The sequence below is a fragment of the Schistocerca gregaria genome, chromosome 1, assembly GCF_023897955.1.
Source record: "Schistocerca gregaria isolate iqSchGreg1 chromosome 1, iqSchGreg1.2, whole genome shotgun sequence".
Classification (NCBI taxonomy): Eukaryota; Metazoa; Arthropoda; class Insecta; order Orthoptera; family Acrididae; genus Schistocerca; species Schistocerca gregaria.
The window spans coordinates 576268897-576293705 of NC_064920.1; the positions used below are offsets into that span (position 1 = coordinate 576268897).

Genomic DNA, 24809 nt, shown 5'->3' on the forward strand with positions numbered 1-24809 from the left:
AGGCGTTATTGCCGTCGTGAAAGTCACAGTGTTCATTTCTAGTGAGCCGTGCGCCAGACTATATCGATTCCTGTGCTTAAGGACTGGTGGAGTCTGGGCCAGCTCATCAAGCGGTGTAAGCACGCGCGCTTCTCAGACGCGATGTGCTTGAGTTTGGATGTTTTCATGCAGCCTCGTGTGGTATAGCAAGCAGCTCGTACCTCGGAGCCGCGTAGGCTGCTCATCGTGTCTGTGCAATGGATGTTCACTTCGCGGGCGGAACCGTCGCCTCCTGAGGAGCTGTGCTGTCACGTGACGTATTCGGGGACTGGACTAAGGTAGTGGTCTTACAACCTTGGCTGGTGGACGTGGCCACATGCGCTGTCCGTGATGTGCCTCAGCCTGCTACAGGAACGACTGTGAGCAACATTTTGTGGGCTTTAAGTATTGCTCAGGTTTCGAGAGACAAGAACCTCTCCCTATGCAGTCACCTCTGAGTGTGTTGGTTTTCTTGATAGTAAACTGATACGGATCGCTCTACTGACCGTGTTTGGCCGATTCCTTTGCGTGGATCAGCGTTCTGGCAATAAGAATCTGTTTAAAACAAATACGAATTTCATTGTAAGAGAGGATCAGCTTCAGGAGGTATATACGTTTTCTAAATTAAAATTTAAGTGTCTGTTGCTGCCTGTATTTAAGTCTCTATTTATATACATTTTCTATTCTGAATATTTGAGGGCTAAATGAACTGTCGTGTGTCCTCAAGTTACTGTAATGACTGGATGCCCACATACTGCCTGCCAGCCGCTTTAACTTGAACCCTGTGTGAACGTTTTAGAATTTGTCGAGCAAATGATTGGGAAGTCGGCCGAAATCGAACCGTTACTCTTTGCCTCATTTTTATGCTTGAGCCTTCGCTTGTCTAGGATTTCGTTGCCCATAAAAGTGCTTCATAAAACCCTCAGTCTGCTTCACAGACTTGTATATTAAAAATTTTCTGCTTTTTATGATTATTAAATTTATTCATCCAAATCTCTGTGCCTCAGATGTGAAAATTTTATCAAACTTTTTTTTTGTGACTGATGTTTATTGATGCTGAAGTCTGCTTCTCATATGCACACATATCGTAAATTTTCTGGTTTCTATGAACATGCACATTAGTGAAATAATAATTCGTTCTGGTTGCTTCATAGCCATGTATGTACAATTTTAAAATTTTAACACTAATTTTCTCATCTCGCGGTTCAAATTTCCTGGTGCATAAGTCCGCTGCACGGACGAAGACATTATTTCAAATCTCTGCTTTCCCCAATTGTGAACAGTAGTCAGATAGTAATTTTTTTGATTACCTTTCTGTTATGTATGTAATTTTTTTTTAAATTTTGCATTTACTGTCGCACTCTCTATTCTGTATTCTGTCTGCTTCACAGACGTTTATGCATTATTTCCTATGTCAGTTATTTGCCTATATGTATTACAGAATCTGTAATTTAGATAAATTTTTGGGTATTTCTTAGAACCTAACGATTTTTTTTTTTTTGAAATAGTCTCTGTGGTGAACAAATATTACTTGATTTTATAATTTAAAAGAAATCGTTCTCTGATGTAAGACAATAAATAATATTACTTGAAGCATTATTTTATTTTCGCTCAGCACCTTGCTACACCCAGATCCTAGCTCATAATTAGTTCCTCCAAATAATCTACTTCGAAGAAAGGATGATTACCATTTAACGACAAGTAGAACATGAGTTCATAATAGACGGAGTATGAGCGGTTAGAGGCGCCATGCCACGGACTGCGCAGCCTCTCCCACCGGAGGTTCGAGTCCTACCTCGGGCATGGGTGTGTGTGTTGTTCTTAGCATAAGTTAGTTTAAGTAGTGCGTAAGTTTTAGGGACCGATGGCCTCAGCAGTTTGACCCCTTAGGAATTCACACACTTGTATCCTACCCTCCAGGAGTGCCAGCCCCTCAAGTTTCTCAGGAGAACTTCTGTGAAGTTTGAAAGGTAGGAGACGAGATACTGACGGAAGTAAAGCTGTCGTGATTGGGTAATTCAACTGGCACAGTATTTGCCCGCGAAAGGCAAAAGTCCCGATTTCTAGTCTCGGTCCACCACACAGCTTTACTCTGACAGGAAGTTTTCTACGGGGCAGTTTAGAAGTGCTGTCATGCGCAGCTACAGTAGACTGTCGAGGTGCCTTATGGGAAGTGTGTTCCATACTGGTGGCTCAGTGTCTCACGCGTAGAAAAAGGACGCACGTAAGGTGTTGGCAGGACTGTAAGAATGCGCTGATGAAGAGCAGCTATCAGTTTTTATTTTTATTTCTGGCGAAAGAGAGAACCTATTGGGGTACACACCTCAAATGATAATACTTCTATTGTTCCTAATAACGATCAAACAAGTAATCGAGAGGAACAAGCTGTGCGGCAATACTGGGTCACTTGGTTTCTCCTTCTTCCTGTGTTGCACCAACATCAGCAACCCGATTCTACACAGTAAGCCATGCCCCGACGTACAAAATTCACCTACACTTAAAAGTTACATGAAAGTACATTCACGTTTCGCAAGATAGCAGTGCCCAGTGGGTGAGAATCAAGTAAGCCTTTCCGAACGATTCGATACTACATTTACATTAACGAGGTGCCTCGAAAAGAAATAATCTTTTTTTTCAAGATTTTCAACTTCTGTTCTACACCTTGTTCATAAATTATGTCATAGAAACAATCTTTCTTCCTGTATTCAAATTTATTTCCACCTGTCTCCACGAGTCACGCTGTCGTAGCTCTCTAATAATGGCTGACGCACTTTATTTTCGTCTGAAGCAACCTGCTGTTAACAGAGTTGTAGTGTTGTGAGAACGAGACGGTGACAAACATTCACAAAAGACTGATGAAGCTGTATGGGGACGACGCTGCTAATCACAGAAGACTTAGTCGTCAGGCGAGCAGATTATCTGGTGAAAGTGGCCACGGTGCTGCTCGGCACACCCCGCGCAACCGTAGGCAGGTCACCATATGAACTCCTAATAATGTACTGCGCATTTATAATCTGACTTTGGCTGACATACCCATGGTCAGTCGGAGTGAGAGTACGATAAGCCATTGTGTGCAGAGTATTCAGACAGTCAGACAGCTTCAACACGATACCACAATTCATCAAGAGTAGTGACTGGCGTATAGTGACGAGCCAGTTGCTCGGCCACCATTGACCAGACGTTTTCAGTTGGTGAGAGATCTGGAGAATGTGCTGTCCAGGGCAGCAGTCGAACATTTTCTTTGTCCAGAAAGGCCTGTACAGGACCTGCAAACATGCGTTCGTGCATTATCCTTTTGAAATGTAGGGTTTCGCAGGGATCGAATGAAGTGTACAGCCACGGGTTGTAACACATCTGAAATGTAACGTCCACTGTTCAAAGTGCCGTCAATGCGAAAAAGAGGTGACCGAGACGTGTAACCAATGGCACCCCATACCATCACGCTGGGTGATACACCAATATGGCGATGACGACTACACGCTTCCAATGTGCGTTCACCTCGATGTCGCCAAACACGGATGCTCGAAACAGAACCTGGATTCATCTGAAAAAATGACGTTTTGCCATTCGTGCACCCAGGTTCGTCGTTGAACTGTTCGTGCAGATGGTTGTTCTCTTGCAAACGTCCCCATTTGTTGAATCAGGAATTGAGACGTGGCTGCACGATCCATTACTGCCTGTCATCTCGACTGCTAGTGATACGAGACCGTTGGGATCCAGCACGGCGTTCCGTATTACCCTCCTGAACCCACCGTTTCCATATTCTGCTAACAGTCATTGGATCTCGACCAACGCGAGCACCAATGTCGCGATACGATAAACCGCAATCGCGATAGGCTACAATCTGTCCTTTATCAAAGTCGGAAACGCGATGGTACGCATTTCTCCTCCTTACACGAGGCATCACAACAACGTTTCACCAGGCAACGCCGGTCAACTGCTGTTTGTGTATAAGAAATGGGTTGGAAACTTTCCTCATGTTAGGACGTTGTAGGTGTCACCACCGGCGCCAACCTTGTGTGAATGCTCTGAAAAACTAATCATTTGCATTTCACAGCACCTTCTTCCTGTCGGTTAAATTTCGCGTCTGTAGCACGTTATCTTCGTGGGGTAGCAATTTTAGTGGACAGTAGTGTATTTTAGCTCCTTATGCTCGTGGTCGCACCTGGCTCGAACGTAAACGTTCTTGTCCGACCAGGATTGGCAAGATGTTAAGTTTGGTCTTCAATCTAAGAACATTTTAACATTCACCTCCAGGCAGTCAGACAGCCGCACAGTTCTCTTACTTGCGGTAGACAACAGTGCCGCATAACGAGTCGAATCTTCTGGTTTACTGTTAGAAATGGGACACGCGTCGTAGAGCTGTTGCCAGCAGCGGTCCTGCTCGGTGTTTCGGCAGGTGTTGACTCAGCTCAGCGGCCGCGGCCTGAACTCCGTATCGACGCGCGCCGCTCCTGTGGCTTCCCATCCAGCGGCAGACACGTGTCTGCTACCTGTGCGCTTATCCGCGGATGTGTATCGACTGCGCGCGAAAAGGTTTACTTTTTGCGCGACTGTGCGAGTGAAGGTTCAGCGTTACCTCAGCAAACATATCGAGTGCGGACGATGTGGTATGTTACAAAAAGGTCGACTGCGCGCTGGTGTTTTATTTGCTACTCAGTAACATTTGCACACAAATGTTGGTAACACTGTTGTCGGTAATCACCTTCTCCGAGAGCTGTGCGTGTGGGCCAATTCCCACTCCTCGTACGTGACTAGTACATTAGAAATTAGGCATATGACAAGTGAAAGAGGCTTTAATTTGTTGGGAAAATTAAATTTCGTTAACACATAGTAACACAACGTGGAGTAGCGTGGATGTGCATAGTAAAAAATGTATTTAAGGAACCGATTCTCCAAAAATGGTTCAAATGGCTCTGAGGACTATGGGACTAAACTTCTGAGGTCATCAGTCCCCTAGAACTTAGAACTACTTAAGCCTAATTAACCTAAGGACATCACACACATCCATGCCCAAGACAGGATTCGAACCTGCGACCAGAGTGGTCGCGCAGTTCCAGACTGAAGAGCCTAGAACCGCTCGGTCACACCGGCCGGCAAAGATTCTTCAACCCTCATTGTGTTTACTATGAAGTCAGTCATACCCATGAAGACACTGATAACTTAAACAGACAAACAACTCCAGTGTAAAACTGAATGCTATTACCGAATTATGTGAATCACTCTTAAAATTAAGTCGTTTCACTAATTTTAAGAAATGTACGCTCAGGTGACAAAAGATATATCGTGTCGGACCTCCTTTTGCACGGCGTAGTGGAGGAACTCGACGTGGCATGGACTCAACAAGCCGTTGAAAGTCGTCTGCAGAAGTTTTGATCCATGCTCCCTCTATTGATGTCCACAATTGCGAAAATGTTGCCGCTGCAGGATTTTGTGCTCCAACTGACCTCTCGCTTATGTCCCATAAATGTTCGATGGGATTCAGCCCTGGTGATCTGGTTGGCCAAGTCATTCGCTCGAGTTGTTCAGAATGTTCTTGAAACCAACCGCGAACACTTGTGGCCAGGTGACCTGGCGTATTGTCATTCGTAAAAAGACTATAGTTCTTTGGGAACATGCAATCCATGAATGGCTGAAACGGTCTCCAGGTAGCGGAACAGAACCATTTCCAGTCAATAATCGCTTCCGCTGAACCAGAGGACCCAGTCTGTTCCTTATAAACACTGTCTATGCCATTACGATATCACCAGCAGCTTGCACAGTGCCTTGTTGACAACTTGCGTCCATGGCTTCGTGGCGTCTGCGCCGTTCTCGAGCCCTACCATCAGCTCTTAGCAACTGAAATCGGGACTCACCTGACTACACCACGGTTTTCCAGTAGTCTAGGGTCCAACCGATAGGTCACGAGCCCAGGGGAGGCGCTGCAGGCGATGTCGCCCTGTTAGCATAGGCACTCGCGTCGGTCGTCTGCTTCCAAATTTCGACACACTGTCCTAGCGGATAGTTCGTGCGATGTATACATTGATTTCTGTGGTTATTTCACTCAGTGTTTCTTTTATGTTAGCAGCGACAACAATACACAAAAGCCGCTGTTCTCGGTTGTTAAGTGAACGCCATCGGCCACTGCGTTGTCCATGGTGAGACATAACGCCTGAAATTTGGTATTCACCCCAAACTCTTGATACTGTGGGCCTCAGAATATTGAATTCCCTGTCGATTTCCAAAATGTTATGTCCCACGCGTCTAGCTCAAGTACCATTCCGCGTTCAAAGTCTGTTGATTCCCGTCGTGCGACCGTAAAGAAGTCGGAAACCTTTTTAAATGAATCACCTGAGAACAAATGACATCTCCGCCAATGCACTGCCCTTTCACACCTTATGTACAAGATACTAACAGCATCTGTATATGTGCACATCACTATCCCATGATTTTTGTGACCTCAGTGTATTTATCGGATCAGTGTCTGTTTTGCTACCATTGCCGGAAACGTTAAATGAAGTTCATAGCGTTAGTATTGTGTTTGTTGCCTAACAAAACAGACGCGACGTATAAAAAGGTATTGACTGGAATTGTAAAAGGCTTGCGACTATTATTAAGTTTCAACCGTCAATCATTGTGCCTGATTTCTAAGTAGCTATAAGCAAAGTAGTTAGTCAGGTACAGCTATTTTCAACGATAGCGGGATGTACATTTCATTTTACGCAGGCCTGGCTAAAATTTAGGCGTAAGGGCTATCTTCTGATTATAAACAAAACGGTGTTGATAAAGATAGTTCGTTGTACTGGTTGTTTGGTTTGCAATTCGATACAATTTTCGAACGTTGCCACTTCTTTATACCGTATAATCAGAATCATCGGCGAAATGCCTCAAGAAATTTCCGACGTCGGCAGATGACCATAAATAATTGTGATGAAAGAGATTTCATACGCTGGAGGTAGAAGGTATAAAGTGTAGGGCGCGAAACGTTATGTACAGTTTGTGGACAAATTAGATTCCAGTTGTAGGAGACGAAGGATATTAAAGGAAGCAATAGCTGAGAAAGTAGTGAGGTAGTTTTTGTAGCCTATCCCCGTTGTTATGAAATCCGTACACAGAGCAAGCAGTTAAGGAAACCAAAGTGACGTTTGGACACGGAATTAAATTGCGGGGACAAGCAATAAAACTTTATGGTTTGCAGATGATGTAATCCCGTCAAAGGCGTCGGAGTAATTGGTAGAGCAGCTGAAAGGAAGGGGCGTCTTGAAAAGAACAACAAATTAAAACAAGGTTAATGGAATGTAATCGAATTAAAACAGACGATTCCGGAAGATTTAAATTAGTAAATGAGATAGTAAAAGTAAGAGACGAATTTTGATATTTTGGAAGCATAATAACATACACTCCTGGAAATGGAAAAAAGAACACATTGACAACAGGGGTGTCAGACCCACCAGACTTGCTCCGGACACTGCGAGAGTGCTGTACAAGCAATGATCACACGCACGGCACAGCGGACACACCAGGAACCGGGGTGTTGGCCGTCAAATGGCGCTAGCTGCGCAGCATTTGTGCACCGCCGCCGTCAGTGTCAGCCAGTTTGCCGTGGCATACGGAGCTCCATCGCAGTCTTTAACACTGGTAGCATGCCGCGACAGCGCGGACGTGAACCGTATGTGCAGTTGACGGACTTTGAGCGAGGGCGTATAGTGGGCATGCGGGAGGCCGGGTGGACGTACCGCCGAATTGCTCAACACGTGGGGCGTGAGGTCTCCACAGTACATCGATGTTGTCGCCAGTGGTCGGCGGAAGGTGCACGTGCCCGTCGACCTGGGACCGGACCGCAGCGACGCACGGATGCACGCCAAGACCGTAGGATCCTACGCAGTGCCGTAGGGGACCGCACCGCCACTTCCCACCAAATTAGGGACACTGTTGCTCCTGGGGTATCGGCGAGGACCATTCGCAACCGTCTCCATGAAGCTGGGCTACGGTCCCGCACACCGTTAGGCCGTCTTCTTCTCACGCCCCAACATCGTGCAGCCCGCCTCCAGTGGTGTCGCCACAGGCGTGAATGGAGGGACGAATGGAGACGTGTCGTCTTCAGCAATGAGAGTCGCTTCTGCCTTGGTGCCAACGATGGTCGTATGCGTGTTTGGCGCCGTGCAGGTGAGCGCCACAATCAGGACTGCATACGACCGAGGCACACAGGGCCAACACCCGGCATCATGGTGTGGGGAGCGATCTCCTACACTGGCCGTACACCTCTGGTGATCGTATCGAGAGGACACTGAATAGTGCACGGTACATCCAAACCGTCATCGAACCCATCGTTCTACCATTCCTAGACCGGCAAGTGAACTTGCTGTTCCAACAGGACAATGCACGTCCGCATGTATCCTGTGCCACCCAGCGTGCTCTAGAAGGTGTAAGTCAACTACCCTGGCCAGCAAGATCTCCGGATCTGTCTCCCATTGAGCATGTTTGGGACTGGATGAAGCGTCGTCTCACGCGGTCTGCACGTCCAACTGAGGCGCCAGGTGGAAATGGCATGGCAAGCCGTTCCACAGGACTACATCCAGCATCTCTACGATCGTCTCCATGGGAGAAGAGCAGCCTGATTGCTGCGAAAGGTGGATATACACTGTACTAGTGCCGACATTGTGCATGCTCTGTTGCCTGTGTCTATGTGCCTGTGGTTCTGTCAGTGTGATCATGTGATGTATCTGACCCCAGGAATGTGTCAATAAAGTTTCCCCTTCCTGGGACAATGAATTCACGGTGTTCTTATTTCAATTTCCAGGACTGTATTTTGTCCGAAGCAGATGGGATACAAAATGCAGGTTGCCCAGAAAAGCATTTGTGGAAAAAAAGTTTATTTCGAATACCGATTCAAATGTTAGGAAGCCTTTTCTGAAAAGCTTTTCTGGAATGTGTTGTTGTACGGAAGTAAAGCATGTACGATAGGCAGTTCTGACAAGAAAGGAATCCGCGTTTTCTTCATGTGGTGAAACGGAACAAAGATGTATATTAGATACGTGTATCCGACAAATAATGGGAAGGTATTAGATCTAATCAGATCTAATTAGAACAGGATGATCACCATCGAGAAATGCACCAAATCACTCTTTGGTCCACAACACCAACGACAACAAAATAGAATGAAATGTAAACCAAATATATAAGACAAAATTAAAAATGTAGGCTTTGTTTTTAGAATTGATGTTAAAAAAACACAACGTAAGAGATATGTTTCAGGCGCCTTCCTTCAGCTTGACACCAACAAACCAATTAATGACACACATCTGTCGTGATATGAACAGTTGTAAGTGCTATTTGTATACAACATTTCCTGACTTCGTTTGAAAGATTTTTGATAGCAACTGTTACACTCCAAGCCGATAAATAGCATGCGTCGTTGGATTAGGATTCCTAAAAAGAGCGTCCTTGAGATATTTACTTCAATGCACCGAATTTTTAAGGCCAGTGAGCAATATCGATTTATTGGAACCAAGTCTCGTTAGAGTCTACAGTAGGCTAACTTTGTCACCCCCTGGATGTTATCGCACTAGAAGGCATCTTTTCCTCGCATCGACGCGCCACATAGATGTGGACAGCCTGATGAGCCACACGTGTTGAAGCGGCAGCTGCGTGCAGTGCGCACCTGTCATGGTGAAGATGCCGACGAAGAGGCCGATGTTGCGGCCCGCCAGCATCACCTCCTCCTCGGAGTCGTTGCCCGCCTCCTTCTTGCGGCCGGCCCATATGCCCACCGCTAGGATCAGCACGTAGAACAGAACGATGGACACCACGCCCGCGATGTTGATCATTTTGAAACCTGCCAACATAAATGTCGTGATATTAGATGCGCTCCTGCTGTTCATGGAGAGAATGAGAATGTAATGTAATGTCTTCACGTCAGGTGATTAACGATGTTTTCAGGCTACAGGTGTACCAATATATCAGTCTCCCATACGAAGGTTTAGATAACTTGCTGCATCATGTGATTCCTCCTGACGTCTTGCTCAAATTGGCCTTCTTATTGACATAGCTGATTCCGTTGTCTTCAAACAAATTCATTGTTTTATAAATGTAATCGTAATCCATATCTGCTTTCGTTACAATTGTGTTATTCTCCTGAAATTTTTGATTCTGCTTCTTAAATGTTTTCATTTCATTTGGATTTTTCTTTTTCTTTCCATTAATTAACTTTTTTAAACTTTAACATTGGTGACCATTTGTTGGTATTTATTCATTTGAGCTACTATTTCATTTTTAGGTTCTGCTTAATTTTAAAAATTAAAATTCTACTGGCTTTTGTACCGCTTCATTGTATAAAATCTTTTAATTTAGCATTATATTTCATACCCTTGTTAAGATTTAAGGCAAAGTTAGGTTCACTGTCCTGTCTTGAGCTGAAACTGTTCGTCATCGACGGAAAACTAATCACATTTCAACAGAAACTAAAACTGCTTCATAATTGGCTCAGATGAGTAAATAACAACAAGTGGACGCCAATGTTTAAGTAAGAAAAGCATTAGCTAATAAAAAGAAAAATTAAAATAAAATTTAAACCAAATTAAAACAATTAAAAAGCTGAAGCGAAAGCAGAAAATGTTGATACGGCAGTTATTATTTATGATGACGATTACATTTATAAAACAGTGATGTATTCTTTATACAATGGAATCGTCGAAGTCATCCAATTGTTATCAATATCCGATACCAAGCTAAAATTATGATACTCAATGACAGGCTCAAGAAGAGGTATAGCTTCTAGCAGTCTCAACAGCATGACCACGCCCTGAATTCGTCAACGTTATTAGAGGTGTTACAATGCGCTTCGACTGATATAACACAAACGTCCCAGTCAAAGAAACTACTCAAATCTTTAAGGAGGACCTAAACAGGTACGGAAAATTAAGCATTGGTGAATAGATTTTTAATAGTTGGTGCTGGATTTCAAATATTTCAAATGTCAAGGCAAAATGTAACAGCAAATTGACGGCTTTACAATGGGAAACAGCTTATCTGGAACACACACAGATGTTGTTGTTGTCTTCAGTCCTGAGACTGCTTTGATGCAGCTCTCCATGCTACTCTATCCTGTGCAAGCTGCTTCATCTCCCAGTACCTAGTACAACCTACATCCTTCTGAATCTGCTTAGTGTACTCATCTCTCGGTCTCCCTCTACGATTTTTACCCTCCACACTGCCCTCCAATGCTAAATTTGTGATCGCTTGATGCCTCAAAACATGTCCTACCAACCGATCCCTTCTTCTAGTCAAGTTGTGCCACAAACTTCTCTTCTCCCCAATCCTATTCAATACCTCCTCATTAGTTACGTGATCTATCCACCTTATCTTCAGTATTCTTCTGTAGCACCACATTTCGAAAGCTTCTATTCTCTTCTTGTCCAAACTAGTTATCGTCCATGTTTCACTTCCACCCATGGCTACACTCCAAACAAATATTTTCAGAAATGACTTCCTGACACTTAAATCTATATTCGATGTTAACAAATTTCTCTTCTTCAGAAACGCTTTCCTTGCCATTGCCAGTCTACATTTTATATCCTCTCTACTTCGACCATCATCAGTTATTTTACTTCCTAAATAGCAAAACTCCTTTACTACTTTAAGTGTCTCATTTCCTAATCTAATTCCCTCAGCATCACCAGATTTAATTTGACTACATTCCATTATCCTCGTTTTGCTTTTGTTGATGTTCATCTTATATCCTCCTTTCAAGACACTGTCCATTCCGTTCAACTGCTCTTCCAAGTCCTTTGCCGTCTCTGACAGAATTACAATGTCATCGGCGAACCTCAAAGTTTTTACTTCGTCTCCATGAGTTTTAATACCTACTCCAAATTTTTCTTTTGTTTCCTTTACTGCTTGCTCAATATACAGATTGAATAACATCGGGGAGAGGCTACAACCCTGTCTCACTCCTTTCCCAACCACTGCTTCCCTTTCATGCCCCTCGACTCTTATGACTGCCATCTGGTTTCTGTACAAATTGTAAATAGCCTTTCGCTCCCTGTATTTTACCCCTGCCACCTTTAGAATTTGAAAATGAGTATTCCAGTCAACATTGTCAAAAGCTTTCTCTAAGTCTACAAATGCTAGAAACGTAGGTTTGCCTTTTCTTAATCTTTCTTCTAAGATAAGTCGTAAGGTCAGTATTGCCTCACGTGTTCCAACATTTCGACGGAATCCAAACTGATCCTCCCCGAGGTCCGCATCTACCAGTTTTTCCATTCGTCTGTAAAGAATTCGCGTTAGTATTTTGCAGCTGTGACTTATTAAACTGATAGTTCGGTAATTTTCACATCTGTCATCACCTGCTTTCTTTGGGATTGGAATTATTATATTCTTCTTGAAGTCTGAGGGTATTTCGCCTGTCTCATACATCTTGCTCACCAGCTGGTAGAGTTTTGTCATGACTGGCTCTCCCAAGGCCGTCAGTAGTTCTAATGGAATGTTGTCTACTCCGGGGGCCTTGTTTCGACTCAGGTCTTTCAGTGCTCTGTCAAACTCTTCACGCAGTATCGTATCTCCCATTTCGTCTTCATCTACATCCTCTTCCATTTCCATAATATTGTCCTCAAGTACATCACCCTTGTATAAACCTTCTATATACTCCTTCCACCTTTCTGCCTTCCCTTCTTTGCTTAGAACTGGGTTGCCATCTGAGCTCTTGATATACATACACGTGGTTCTCTTCTCTCCAAAGGTCTCTTTAATTTTCCTGTAGGCAGTATCTATCTTACCCCTAGTGAGATAAGCTTCTACATCCTTACATTTGTCCTCTAGCCATCCCTGTTTAGCCATTTTGCACTTCCTGTCGATCTCATTTTTGAGATGTTTGTATTCCTTTTTGCCTGCTTCATTTACTACATTTTTTATATTTTTTCCTTTCATCAATTAAATTCAATATTTCTTCTGTTACCCAAGGATTTCTAGCAGCCCTCGTCTTTGTACCTACTTTATCCTCTGCTGCCCTCACTACTTCATCCCTCAGAGCTACCCATTCTTCTTCTACTGTATTTCTTTCCCCTATTCCTGTCAATTGTTCCCTTATGCTCTCCCTGAAACTCTGTACAACCACTGGTTCTTTCAGTTTATCCAGGTCCCATCTCCTTAATTTCCCACATTTTTGCAGTTTCTTAAGTTTTAATCTACAGGTCGTAACCAATAGATTGTGGTCAGAGTCCACATCTGCCCCTGGAAATGTCTTACAATTTAAAACCTGGTTCCTAAATCTCTGTCTTACCATTATATAATCTATCTGATACCTTTTAGTATCTCCAGGGTTCTTCCACGTATACAACCTTCTTTCATGATTCTTAAACCAAGTGTTACCTATGATTAAGTTGTGCTCTGTACAAAATTCTACTAGGCGGCTTCCTCTTTCATTTCTTAGCCCCAATCCATATTCCCCTACTATGTTTCCTTCTCTCCCTTTTCCAACACTCCAATTCCAGTCACCCATTACTATTAAATTTTCGTCTCCCTTCACTATCTGAATAATTTCTTTTATTTCATCGTACATTTCTTCAATTTCTTCGTCATCTGCAGAGCTAGTTGGCATATAAACTTGTACTACTGTAGTAGGTGTGGGCTTCGTATCTATCTTGGCCACAATAATGCGTTCACTATGCTGTTTGTAGTAGCTTACCCGCATTCCTATTTTCCTATTCATTATTAAACATACTCCTGCATTACCCCTATTTGATTTTGTGTTTATAACCCTGTAGTCACCTGACCAGAAGTCTTGTTCCTCCTGCCACCGAACTTCACTAATTCCCACTATATCTAACTTTAACCTATCCATTTCCCTTTTTAAATTTTCTAACCTACCTGCCCGATTAAGGGATCTGACATTCCACGCTCCGATCCGTAGAACGCCAGTTTTCTTTCTCCTGATTACGACATCCTCCTGAGTAGTCCCCGCCCGGAGATCCGTTGGGGGACTATTTTACCTCCGGAATATTTTACCCAAGAGGATGCCATCATCATTTAATCATACAGTAAAGCTGCATGTCCTCGGGAAAAACTACGGCTGTAGTTTCCCCTTGCTTTCAGCCGTTCGCAGTACCAGCACAGCAAGGCCGTTATGGTTAATGTTGCAAGGCCAGATCAGTCAATCATCCAGACTGTTGCCCCTGCAACTACTGAAAAGGCTGCTGCCCCTCTTCAGGAACCACACGTTTGTCTGGCCTCTCAACACACAGATATTTTTATAAAATACTTGGAATGCAGATTCTGTAGCAGATTACCACAAACAACAGAAAAAAATCGTTTACCGCAAACAGTATCTTGACGACCTTATCATATTAGTCGAAGCTAATGAAGCTGAACTAAATGCCGACTAAGAACAATGTATCCCGATATAAATTTCACAGCTAAGATGGAAGCAAATGACAAACTCAGTTCCTTAGGTTTGACGGTAACCAAACTTGGAGGTAAACATGAAATATCCATTTTAAGAAAGGCTTCGACCATCGACGTCATTATTAACGCGCAGTCCTGCCATCCACAGCAACATAAAACTGTATACTTCCATGCTATGGTGACTGGAATCCTCAAACTGTCGTAGACTGTAAATGAAATGATAAAAGAACTTAATATTTCAAAACATATAGCAACAAGCAGCGGTTTTGGAACAATCATGTGACATCACTGAACAAGAAGATAAAAGAGAAAGTGGAACTACAGCATAGGACAAACCACATCTAAGAAATAGGACAAACTCTCCACTAAGAACGAAAAAATGACGTATGTGCCTATGACTTATTACTGTCAGGTGTCCGATAAAATTGCGAAAGATTTTCGTAACGGCAAAGTTAACGTATTAACGTATATTTCCGAACAAAAAAAAACTCTTGAAATACAACTACGTTGTAACATTAAACAACAAGAAGTAGTCTTTTATCATGTGAGCATATGTACATTCACTGAGACGTTAAAAAGCTATAATGTTCAAAGCGCCTGTTTGTCCGTCTGTACGAAGTTTTTTGTGGATTATTCCTCGAATGGGAGCATACATTCTACTTACGTTAGCGGGCGCGTGGCGTACTTCATACACCACACGGATTAACATATCCATCACTTCATTGGAACTTTATTTAAGGAATAGAATTCTATTATTATTATTTCAAGTTGTTTAAGTGGCACTCTTTGCTAAAGGTGGCATGCATGTAGTAGAATTATGTATAGGGGTCCCAGTCTGCTAACTTCATGAGATAAGTCATTTTTGTTTTATCATTTAAATTAAATGGTTTCTTTTGTTAAGATTCACAATTTCTAACTTTAATGATAAACAAAAACGTTTTCATGATTCTTTTTGTTTCATCTTGCTTTTACTTTCACCGCAGATTTTCTTCCATTTACTCTGTCTCTTCCTATGAAATATATCTTACAACCCCGTTACTAACTTCCAAATAATCACCTTAAGGATCATATTTTGCTCAGTTCGTGAATAATGCTCGGAGTAGACAAGGGCTTGGTCTTCTTCATCAGAATTGTCGTCATACACATCTTCAATTTCAGAATCGTAGTTAGTATTAAGGCAATTCATAAAGTTTGTCAGCTGTGACGTTTTTTACGCGATCTGAACAAGAAGAAAGCTTTTTTTTACCGAATCAAGCGTGCGATGTATTTTGAACTCCAAATGGGACGGGTTCACTGTTAAACTTCTCACAAACGCGCTGCAGGTGATCGACAATGGAAAAAAAACCTATCAGCACGGTAGCCGAATGAACAATGAAGGAATACCTGTTTTCCTTGACTGCACAAACAATCTAAACTAGCGAAACTCTTCTTAATTCGAATTTGGCGTACTTTATACTTTAGCATGCCCCCAGAAAAGTGAAGCACATCCAAAGATGGCAGTTATTTGCCGTAACGGGTAATGTGAATATTTTTTATACATCTAAGCGATCGTGGATGTAATAAATTACTATACGAACATTACCAAGGTCGCATGATTTCAGTTGTCAATATGTCAGTTGTTAAATTGCTTGTATTATCGTATACTTTCACGTGTGTCTTTTTTGGTGAACGTTGCTTTAATTTATTTGTTGGACGGTAGTACTCTTTTGTGCTCAATTTCGGTTAAAATTTTCCGTAGAATCACTTATTCAAAGCCTATGCTACAGGCATTCACCTGCACCTTTCAGTGCTCAACGAGTACGCAATCGTAATTCATCGATTTTGGGCAGCATTCTGCAAGCTTCTTCATTGACTGTCAGTAAGAATGGCGTAGAATTTCATGGTAAATGGTAATTACAGTGTAACAAAAATCTTGCACTAGAGAAAAACACTCTAGTCGAGCAGAAGAATTAAAGGAATTTCAACTGAGAATGTAAGGAAAAATGATTTAGACGGTAAGAGTAGGACAGATGCTCAAACGGAGTACGAGAATACGCATGCTGCCCGCGCCGTCTTATCGCCAGACGTTGAGCGCAGATTCGCAGCGCCTCTGCGTGCTCCTGTTGGCGTTCAGTCGGCAGACAGGTGTCGGCCTTGACCTCGCGGTGCCGCCTGCGAGCTGCGAGGCGTGTGCGCTGACGCGCCACACGACAGCACAGCAGCTCAAAGGACGCCTACTCAGGCCACCCGTGCAGTGTGCGACTCTGGACCGGTCAGCGTCACCTCACATCCCAGCCCCTCAACATACAGCACAGACACTGTGCATCTGAAAAGTGTTTTTTCCTTAGGCTGAGTACCTGAAACTGCATCTTCTGCGATATACACTCCTGGAAATTGAAATAAGAACACCGTGAATTCATTGTCCCAGGAAGGGGAAACTTTATTGACACATTCCTGGGGTCAGATACATCACATGATCACACTGACAGAACCACAGGCACATAGACACAGGCAACAGAGCATGCACAATGTCGGCACTAGTACAGTGTATATCCACCTTTCGCAGCAATGCAGGCTGCTATTCTCCCATGGAGACGATCATAGAGATGCTAGATGTAGTCCTGTGGAACGGCTTGCCATGCCATTTCCACCTGGCGCCTCAGTTGGACCAGCGTTCGTGCTGGACGTGCAGACCGCGTGAGACGACGCTTCATCCAGTCCCAAACATGCTCAATGGGGGACAGATCCGGAGATCTTGCTGGCCAGGGTAGTTGACTTACACCTTCTAGAACACGTTGGGTGGCACAGGATAAATGCAGACGTGCATTGTCCTGTTGGAACAGCAAATTCCCTTGCTGGTCTATGAATGGTAGAACGATGGGTTCGATGACGGTTTGGATGTACCGTGCACTATTCAGTGTCCCCTCGACGATCACCAGAGGTGTACGGCCAGTGTAGGAGTTCGCTCCCCACACCATGATGCCGGGTGTTGGCCCTGTGTGCCTCGGTCGTATGCAGTCCTGATTGTGGCGCTCACCTGCACGGCGCCAAACACGCATACGACCATCATTGGCACCAAGGCAGAAGCGACTCTCATCGCTGAAGACGACACGTCTCCATTCGTCCCTCCATTCACGCCTGTCGCGACACCACTGGAGGCCGTCTACACGATGTTGGGGCGTGAGCGGAAGACGGCCTAACGGTGTGCGGGACCGTAGCCCAGCTTCATGGAGACGGTTGCGAATGGTCCTCGCCGATACCCCAGGAGCAACAGTGTCCCTAATTTGGTGGGAAGTGGCGGTGCGGTCCCCTACGGCACTGCGTAGGATCCTACGGTCTTGGCGTGCATCCGTGCGTCGCTGCGGTCCGGTCCCAGATCGACGGGCACGTGCACCTTCCGCCGACCACTGGCGACAACATCGATCTCCTGTGGAGACCTCACGCCCCACGTGTTGAGCAATTCGGCGGTACGTCCACCCGGCCTCCCGCATGCCCACTATACGCTCTCGCTCAAAGTCCGTCAACTGCACATACGGTTCACGTCCACGCTGTTGCGACATGCTACCAGTGTTGAAGACTGCGATGGAGCTCCGTATGCCACGGCAAACTGGCTGACACTGACGGCGGCGGTGCACAAATGCTGCGCAGCTAGCGCCATTCGACGGCCAACACCGCGGTTCCTGGTGTGTCCGCTGTGCCGTGCGTGTGATCATTGCTTGTACAGCCCTGTTGCAGTGTCCGGAGCAAGTATGGTGGGTCTGACACACCGGTGTCAATGTGTTCTTTTTTCCATTCCAGGAGTGTATATCTTCTACATTTATTTTACTCAACATTACACAGTAAACTCAACAAGGGTTCCGACTTAAATAGTGGAAACAGTGAAATACAACAAAAAGTAATGAAATAACGTCGATTACAAATCACCTCAGTTACAGACCTCACTGCAAGTACACTCTCCCTTTTCATCATGGGCATGAGGATTTACAAGAAAAAGAGTCGCATGTACCGGACGGTCTGCTGAAGTCTGCCACGAAGTTTTCGAGACATGGATAACAGAGCTGGAATTGAATGTGCCAGAGGACGTTGAGCAGAATGGAGTTATCAAGGTATTCAAGAGCCTTTCTGGGAATCCCCACTGACTTGCAGTACAGTGGCAAAGTGTGTAAAAGCCTTCAACGAGGCCAGGTGGATCCCTATCAAAGAAAAGCCATCTTCTCTTGCCTCGTTTTTCGACACCGATCGATGCCAAAGTTTCGTGAGTGAGCTGCGAGAGACAGGACTACAGCGTATGACTGTGCACCACTTTCGGAACAACGCTTAGACATAAGAAAAGTGCATCCTGATGATTTCGCATGATTCGACGGAAATGTGGAAACAGTTATGATACGATAGTACTCGTACCCACATTGAAAGCTGTGAACACGAAGGAAAGACTTTCTTGCACTGTATCAAGCCAAACCGCACGAGCCCATCTGAAAGACCAATTAAACGGGAAAGGTGAGTGCGCGTCATCATGACAATCGAAAGCTCGTCAATATCCCACTAGTATGAATGCACAACATCACTGGGAGCGGAAAAAATAGCTCTATCATAGGCCTGTGAAGCAGTGAATCCAGATATAGTTGCAACAGGGATCAGTGTACACGAGGTGGCACTCAGACGCTGACAGTGCGTCAAGAGTGTTACAATACGTGGCGCAGCGAAATTCGGCTGCGAAGCTGAGATGCATTGAACTTGTGTTCTTGTGTTTTTGGCAGTTTCGGTGTTATCGTGATTTCAAAACTGCATAAACAATTTCGTTTCGAATATTTTTCTCCATCAGTAATCTGGTGATAATATACTGAACACAAAAGATTGAAAAAGTATCAGGTAGATACAGGGTGTTTCAAAAATGACCGGTATATTTGAAACGGCAATAAAAACTAAACGAGCAGCGATAGAAATACACCGTTTGTTGCAATATGCTTGGCACAACAGTACATTTTCAGGCGGACAAACTTTCTAAATTACAGTAGTTACAATTTTCAACAACAGATGGCGCTGCAAGTGATGTTAAAGATATAGAAGACGACGCAGTCTGTGGGTGCGCCATTCTGTACGTCGTCTTTCTGCTGTAAGCGTGTGCTGTTCACAACGTGCAAGTGTGCTGTGGACAACATGGTTTATTCCTTAGAACAGAGGATTTTTCTGGTGTTTTCCACTGCCGAGAACACAGTGTTGTTGCAACAAGACGAAGTTTTCAACGGAGGTTTAATGTAACCAAAGGACCGAAAAGCGATACAATAAAGGATCAGTTTGAAAAATTTCAACGGACTGGGAACGAGACAGATGAACGTGCTGGAAAGGTAGGGCGACCGCATACGGCAACCACAGAGGGCAACGCGCAGCTAGTGCAGCAGGTGATCCAACAGCGGCCTCGGGTTTCCGTTCGCCGTGTTGCAGCTGCGGTCCAAATGACGCCAACGTCCACGTATCGTCTCATGCGCCAGAGTTTACACCTCTATCCATACAAAATTCAAACGCGGCAACCCCTCAGTGCCGCTACCATTGCTGCACGAGAGACATTCGCTAACGATATAGTGCACAGGATTGATGACGGCGATATGCATGTGGGCAGCATTTGGTTTACTGACGAAGCTTATTTTTACCTGGACGGCTTCGTCAATAAACAGAACTGGCGCATATGGGGAACCGAAAAGCCCCATGTTGCAGTCCCATCGTCCCTGCATCCTCAAAAAGTACTGGTCTGGGCCGCCATTTCTTCCAAAGGAATCATTGGCCCATTTTTCAGATCCTAAACGATTACTGCATCACGATATCTGGACATTCTTCGTGAATTTGTGGCGGTGCAAACTGCCTTAGACGACACTGCGAACACCTCGTGGTTTATGCAAGATGGTGCCCGGCCACATCGCATGGCCGACGTCTTTAATTTCCTGAATGAATATTTCGATGATCGTGTGATTGCTTTGGGCTATCCGAAACATACAGGAGGCGGCGTGGATTGGCCTCCCTATTCGCCAGACATGAACCCCTGTGACTTCTTTCTGTGGGGACACTTGAAAGACCAGGTGTACCCCCAGAATCCAGAAACAATTGAACAGCAGAAGCAGTACATCTCATCTGCATGTGAAACCATTCCGTCAGACACGTTGTCAAAGGTTTCGGGTAGTTTCATTCAGAGACTACGCCATATTATTGCTACGCATGGTGGATACGTGGAAAATATCGTACTATAGAGTTTCCCAGACCGCAGCGCCATCTGTTGTTGACAATTGTAACTAGTGTAATTTCGAAAGTTTGTCTGCCTGAAAATGTACTGTTGTCCCAAGCATATTGCAACAAACGGTGTATTTCTATCGATGCTCGTTTAGTTTGTATTGCCGTTTCAAATATACCGGTCATTTTTTAAAAATCCTGTATTTTTGACTTAGTTGCTTAAAGTTTTGACAGATTCCCAAAAGTACATCTTTGGAGTAACCCGGGGTGTCGCAGAAGGGCCTGAAGGGATTTGAACAGAAAGCCAACAATAATTGTTCCCCACCCTCTGGGAAGAACGAAATAAATTTCGTTTCCAGTATACCAGTAGGGTCTACTTGGTGAAATGGATTCCTGAAAGTTCAATGCGGTATTTGTTGTGAAACGAGGTTTATGATATTTTTAGTTAGATGGTTGCAGTCTTTAGGCCAAGGTAAATGTTCAGAATACTTATCAACGTTCTTTTTTCATTACCTATCATTCTCCTTGTACCATGCGACTGAGTCATCTAATATTTGTTTATCATACCACGTGTGCATTGGCTTGTCCTTCCGATGAGGCATCTACATTTAGAGCTAATCCTCTTTGCTTTCCTTTTCTGTCTGTCACCTGCAATTAAAGTTCTTCGAATGATTCAGTGCCTTGCTTGCTCCAAGTACTCCTAGGCGCTCATCGAGGCCCTAAGTGGACACGGACGTAGTTTTGTAGGCGGGATGGACTCATTGCCTGAATAGCGAGGAACACTGTTACCATATGACAAATGGGTTCGTGTCCTTAAATAGTGACGGCGCAGCAACTACTCCTAAGAAGATTCGGATCACACACATGAAACGAACTTGGGCGGATGGCGCACGAAACACGACCACTCCGGTGTTTGGTGTATATAAACGAGAATAATGTCACTTTAAAATAACCGAATGCATGGTTTCCAGTAGAAAAAAATGAATACGTGAACATAAAAATGGCGTTTAATAATACAACTGGCTATCATAGCATCACGATGCTTCATAACCGCAGTAAATAGCGCTAAAAATGCATGGCAAGTGAGTAAAGTGACAGTTAGGTTCCGCCAATAATTTGTTTCCTTTTCTTGAGATCTGATTTCACGAACTCACTGAACTACCTCTGTAGATCTCGATGAAAAATGAACTGTAGCTAATTAAGGAAACCTGCTAGTTAATGTAATCCTCGAAGTCACCCACTTCGGCAGCTTTCAAGATAAGGACTCGTCACACTGAAGCTATGCCTCCCAAGGGACTTATATGCGGTTCCCTTGCAAGACATACAGCGCTTTCCCAGATCCCATTTGTCAAATCTTCCATTCGCCTTGCTACTACTGACTCCAGAACGCTTTGCAATGTTATTTCTTGGAGTGGGAATGAACTGATCGACTCCATAAATTTACCAGCTCTATTAAAATCGCGTTCTTGTAACTTTCTTAAATACTCTAATTTTTCAAAACTGGACATTTTTGTATATTTTCAAATTTTTCACTTCTTATACAACTAAATAGTGCAAACAGGCTATTATTTGACCTTTCTATGTCTTAGTTTTTCTATAACATACCGTAACCATATGGACACGTTGGACACTTAGATGCGTGTTTTACATTTTTCCCGCGACATTGAAATTCTATTACTGACAGTATTATAAGCAAATTTTAACAGAAATAAAACAACATTTCAACAAAATAATTCTTATAAACCGTTTCATAACAACAAATACAAATTAATAAGCAATTTCCGGTTTAGTGATATTTGTAGTATGTTTCGAAACATTGTAGACGCAATCCTGCGTCACATTTCACACATTTTGGGGGAAGTGCTGATGACCTCTGATTGCAGTAAAACTTACACACCTCCTCCTTTTCACAGTTTATTTGGCGTTGTGTTTTATGCCAATGTACCTTACATCACTTGGAACACGCGCTTAGATAGGACTGGTAGAAGCCCTGCGTGTTCCTTTTACAGGATATATATACACATATAATGTTTCCTGAACCCGCACTGAACATTTGAGAATAGAATTTTTTCTTCAAGGAATGTCATTTCATCGATCTTAGGATATGCCCTAGATCCTTCGAAAAGTATGACGTTAAGGTGTTTATTGTCTGTAATTCTGTGTCCAAGTTGCTGATATGAGTAATACAACCAATAAAACAATAGAAAATTATGCAATCCTTAGATAACGATAAATTTAGGTTTGGGAAAAATATAGGTACCAGAGAAGCAATTCTGACGAGACTGATAATGGAAGCTAGACTTACGAAAAATTAGTATATGTTCACAGGATTTATCGACCTGGGCCAAGTGTTCAACAACGTGAAATTATACAAGATGTTCGAAATGTTTAGGAGAATAGGTGTAAGATATAGAAGAAAATGGGTACTATACACTGAACAGCCAGAACATTATGACCACCGACTTACTATCGATATAAACCTGGACAGACGGTAGTAGCGTCACCTGACGAGGAATGAGTGCTAGTGTGTCCCACAGGGTTCAGTCTTGGGTCCATTATTGTTCTTAATATATATTAATGACTTCCCACTCTATATTCATGAAGATGCAAAGGTAATTCTTTTTTCTGATGCTACGAGTATAGTAATCACACCCAACAAACAAGAATCAACTGAGGAAATCGTAAATAATGTCTTTCAGAAAATTTTAAAGTGATTCTCTTCAAATGGACTCTCACTAAAATTTGAGAAAACACATATATACATTTCTGTACAATAAATGACGTAACACCGTAAACAGACTATGAACAGAAGTCTGTTGCTCAAGTAGTGTATTCAAAATTTCTGGGTGTACACACTGACGAGAAATTGAATTGGAAGGAACACATCGATGATCTGCTGAAACCGTTAGGTTTAGCTACTTATAATGTTAGGGTTATTGCAAATTTTGGAGATAAATGTATTAGTAAATTAGTCTATTCTGCCTATTTTTATTCACTGTTTGCATATGGCGTCATTCTTTAGGATAATTCATCATTAAAAGAAAAAGTATTCATTGCATGGAAGCGTGCAATCAGAATTATAGCTGGAGCCCACCCAAGATCACCTAGCAGACATTTATTTAAGGAACTCGGGATAATCACAGTACCTTCGCAAAACATTTATTCACTTATGAAATTTGTTATTAATAATCTATCCCAGGTCAAAAATAACACCGAAGTGCATAGCTACAACACGAGAAGAAAAGATGATCTTCACTATTGTGGGTTACATCAGACTTTGGCTCAGAAAGGGGTGAATTATGCTACCACAAATATCTTTGTTCATTTGCCAAACGGCATTAAAAGTCTGACAGATGGCCAACCAACATTTAAAAAATTAAAATAATACCTGAATGGCAACTCCTTCTACTCAGTAGATGAATTTTTAGATCTAAAGAAATAATAGTAAAAGAAATTAATTATTTTGTGTAAAGAAAACTTACGTTAAAGTGGCACGTTCCACATAATTACAAAATGTCGTACTCATGAGCTATGGAACAAGTATTAATGTATGTATGTATATATGTATGTATGCATGTGTCAGACACACGCACGGTGCATGTAGTATCAGTGAGCGTGCTGTTCGTGTACAGTATGGCGAAAGCGCGCGATCTGTCTGAGTCTGACCGAAGGCAGATTGTCATGGCCCGAAGGCTCGGGACGAGCATTTCGGAATCTACACGATTTCTTGGGTGTTCGAGGAGTGTAGAGGTGAGTGGCTTCAACATGTAGCGCAATCAAGGTGAAACCACGTCCAGACGTCGTGGAGTTGGGCGGCCACCCCTCATTACAGATGTCGGACGTCGCAGACTGGGCAGGGTGGTAAAACAGGACATGCGGCGAACTGTGGCAATACTGATACCAGATTTTACTGCTGCTCAGAGTACAAGTATGTTCGAACACACAGTGAACATAACACTGCTAACGATGGGCCTCCGCAGCCGACGACCTACGCATGTGCCTATCACTACAACATCGGAAGCTACGACTCAAATGGGCACATGAACATCGGCACTAGATGTTGGCGCAGTGGCAGAGCGTTGTGTGGTCTGATGCATGCCGATACTTTCTTCATCATGCCTATGGGAGCTCGCGAATCCATGTCTTCCAGAGGAACAGTTCCTTGACATCCTTACTGCGGGACGGCTCCATTCTGCTCTGGGAAACATTCATGTGCG

At 43.5% G+C, this 24809-nt stretch overlaps 1 protein-coding gene across 1 annotated transcript in view; it reads right to left on the reverse strand.

The window, feature by feature from the left end:
• The window catches only part of LOC126356631 (high-affinity choline transporter 1), a 340577-nt gene that overhangs the window by 181132 nt on the left and 134636 nt on the right, over positions 1-24809 (reverse strand). Inside the window, exon 3 of the mRNA XM_050007387.1 lies at positions 9659-9832. Within this exon, the coding sequence (XP_049863344.1) occupies positions 9659-9824 (166 nt within the window). The 5' untranslated portion in view covers positions 9825-9832. The remainder of the gene's footprint in view (positions 1-9658; positions 9833-24809) is intronic.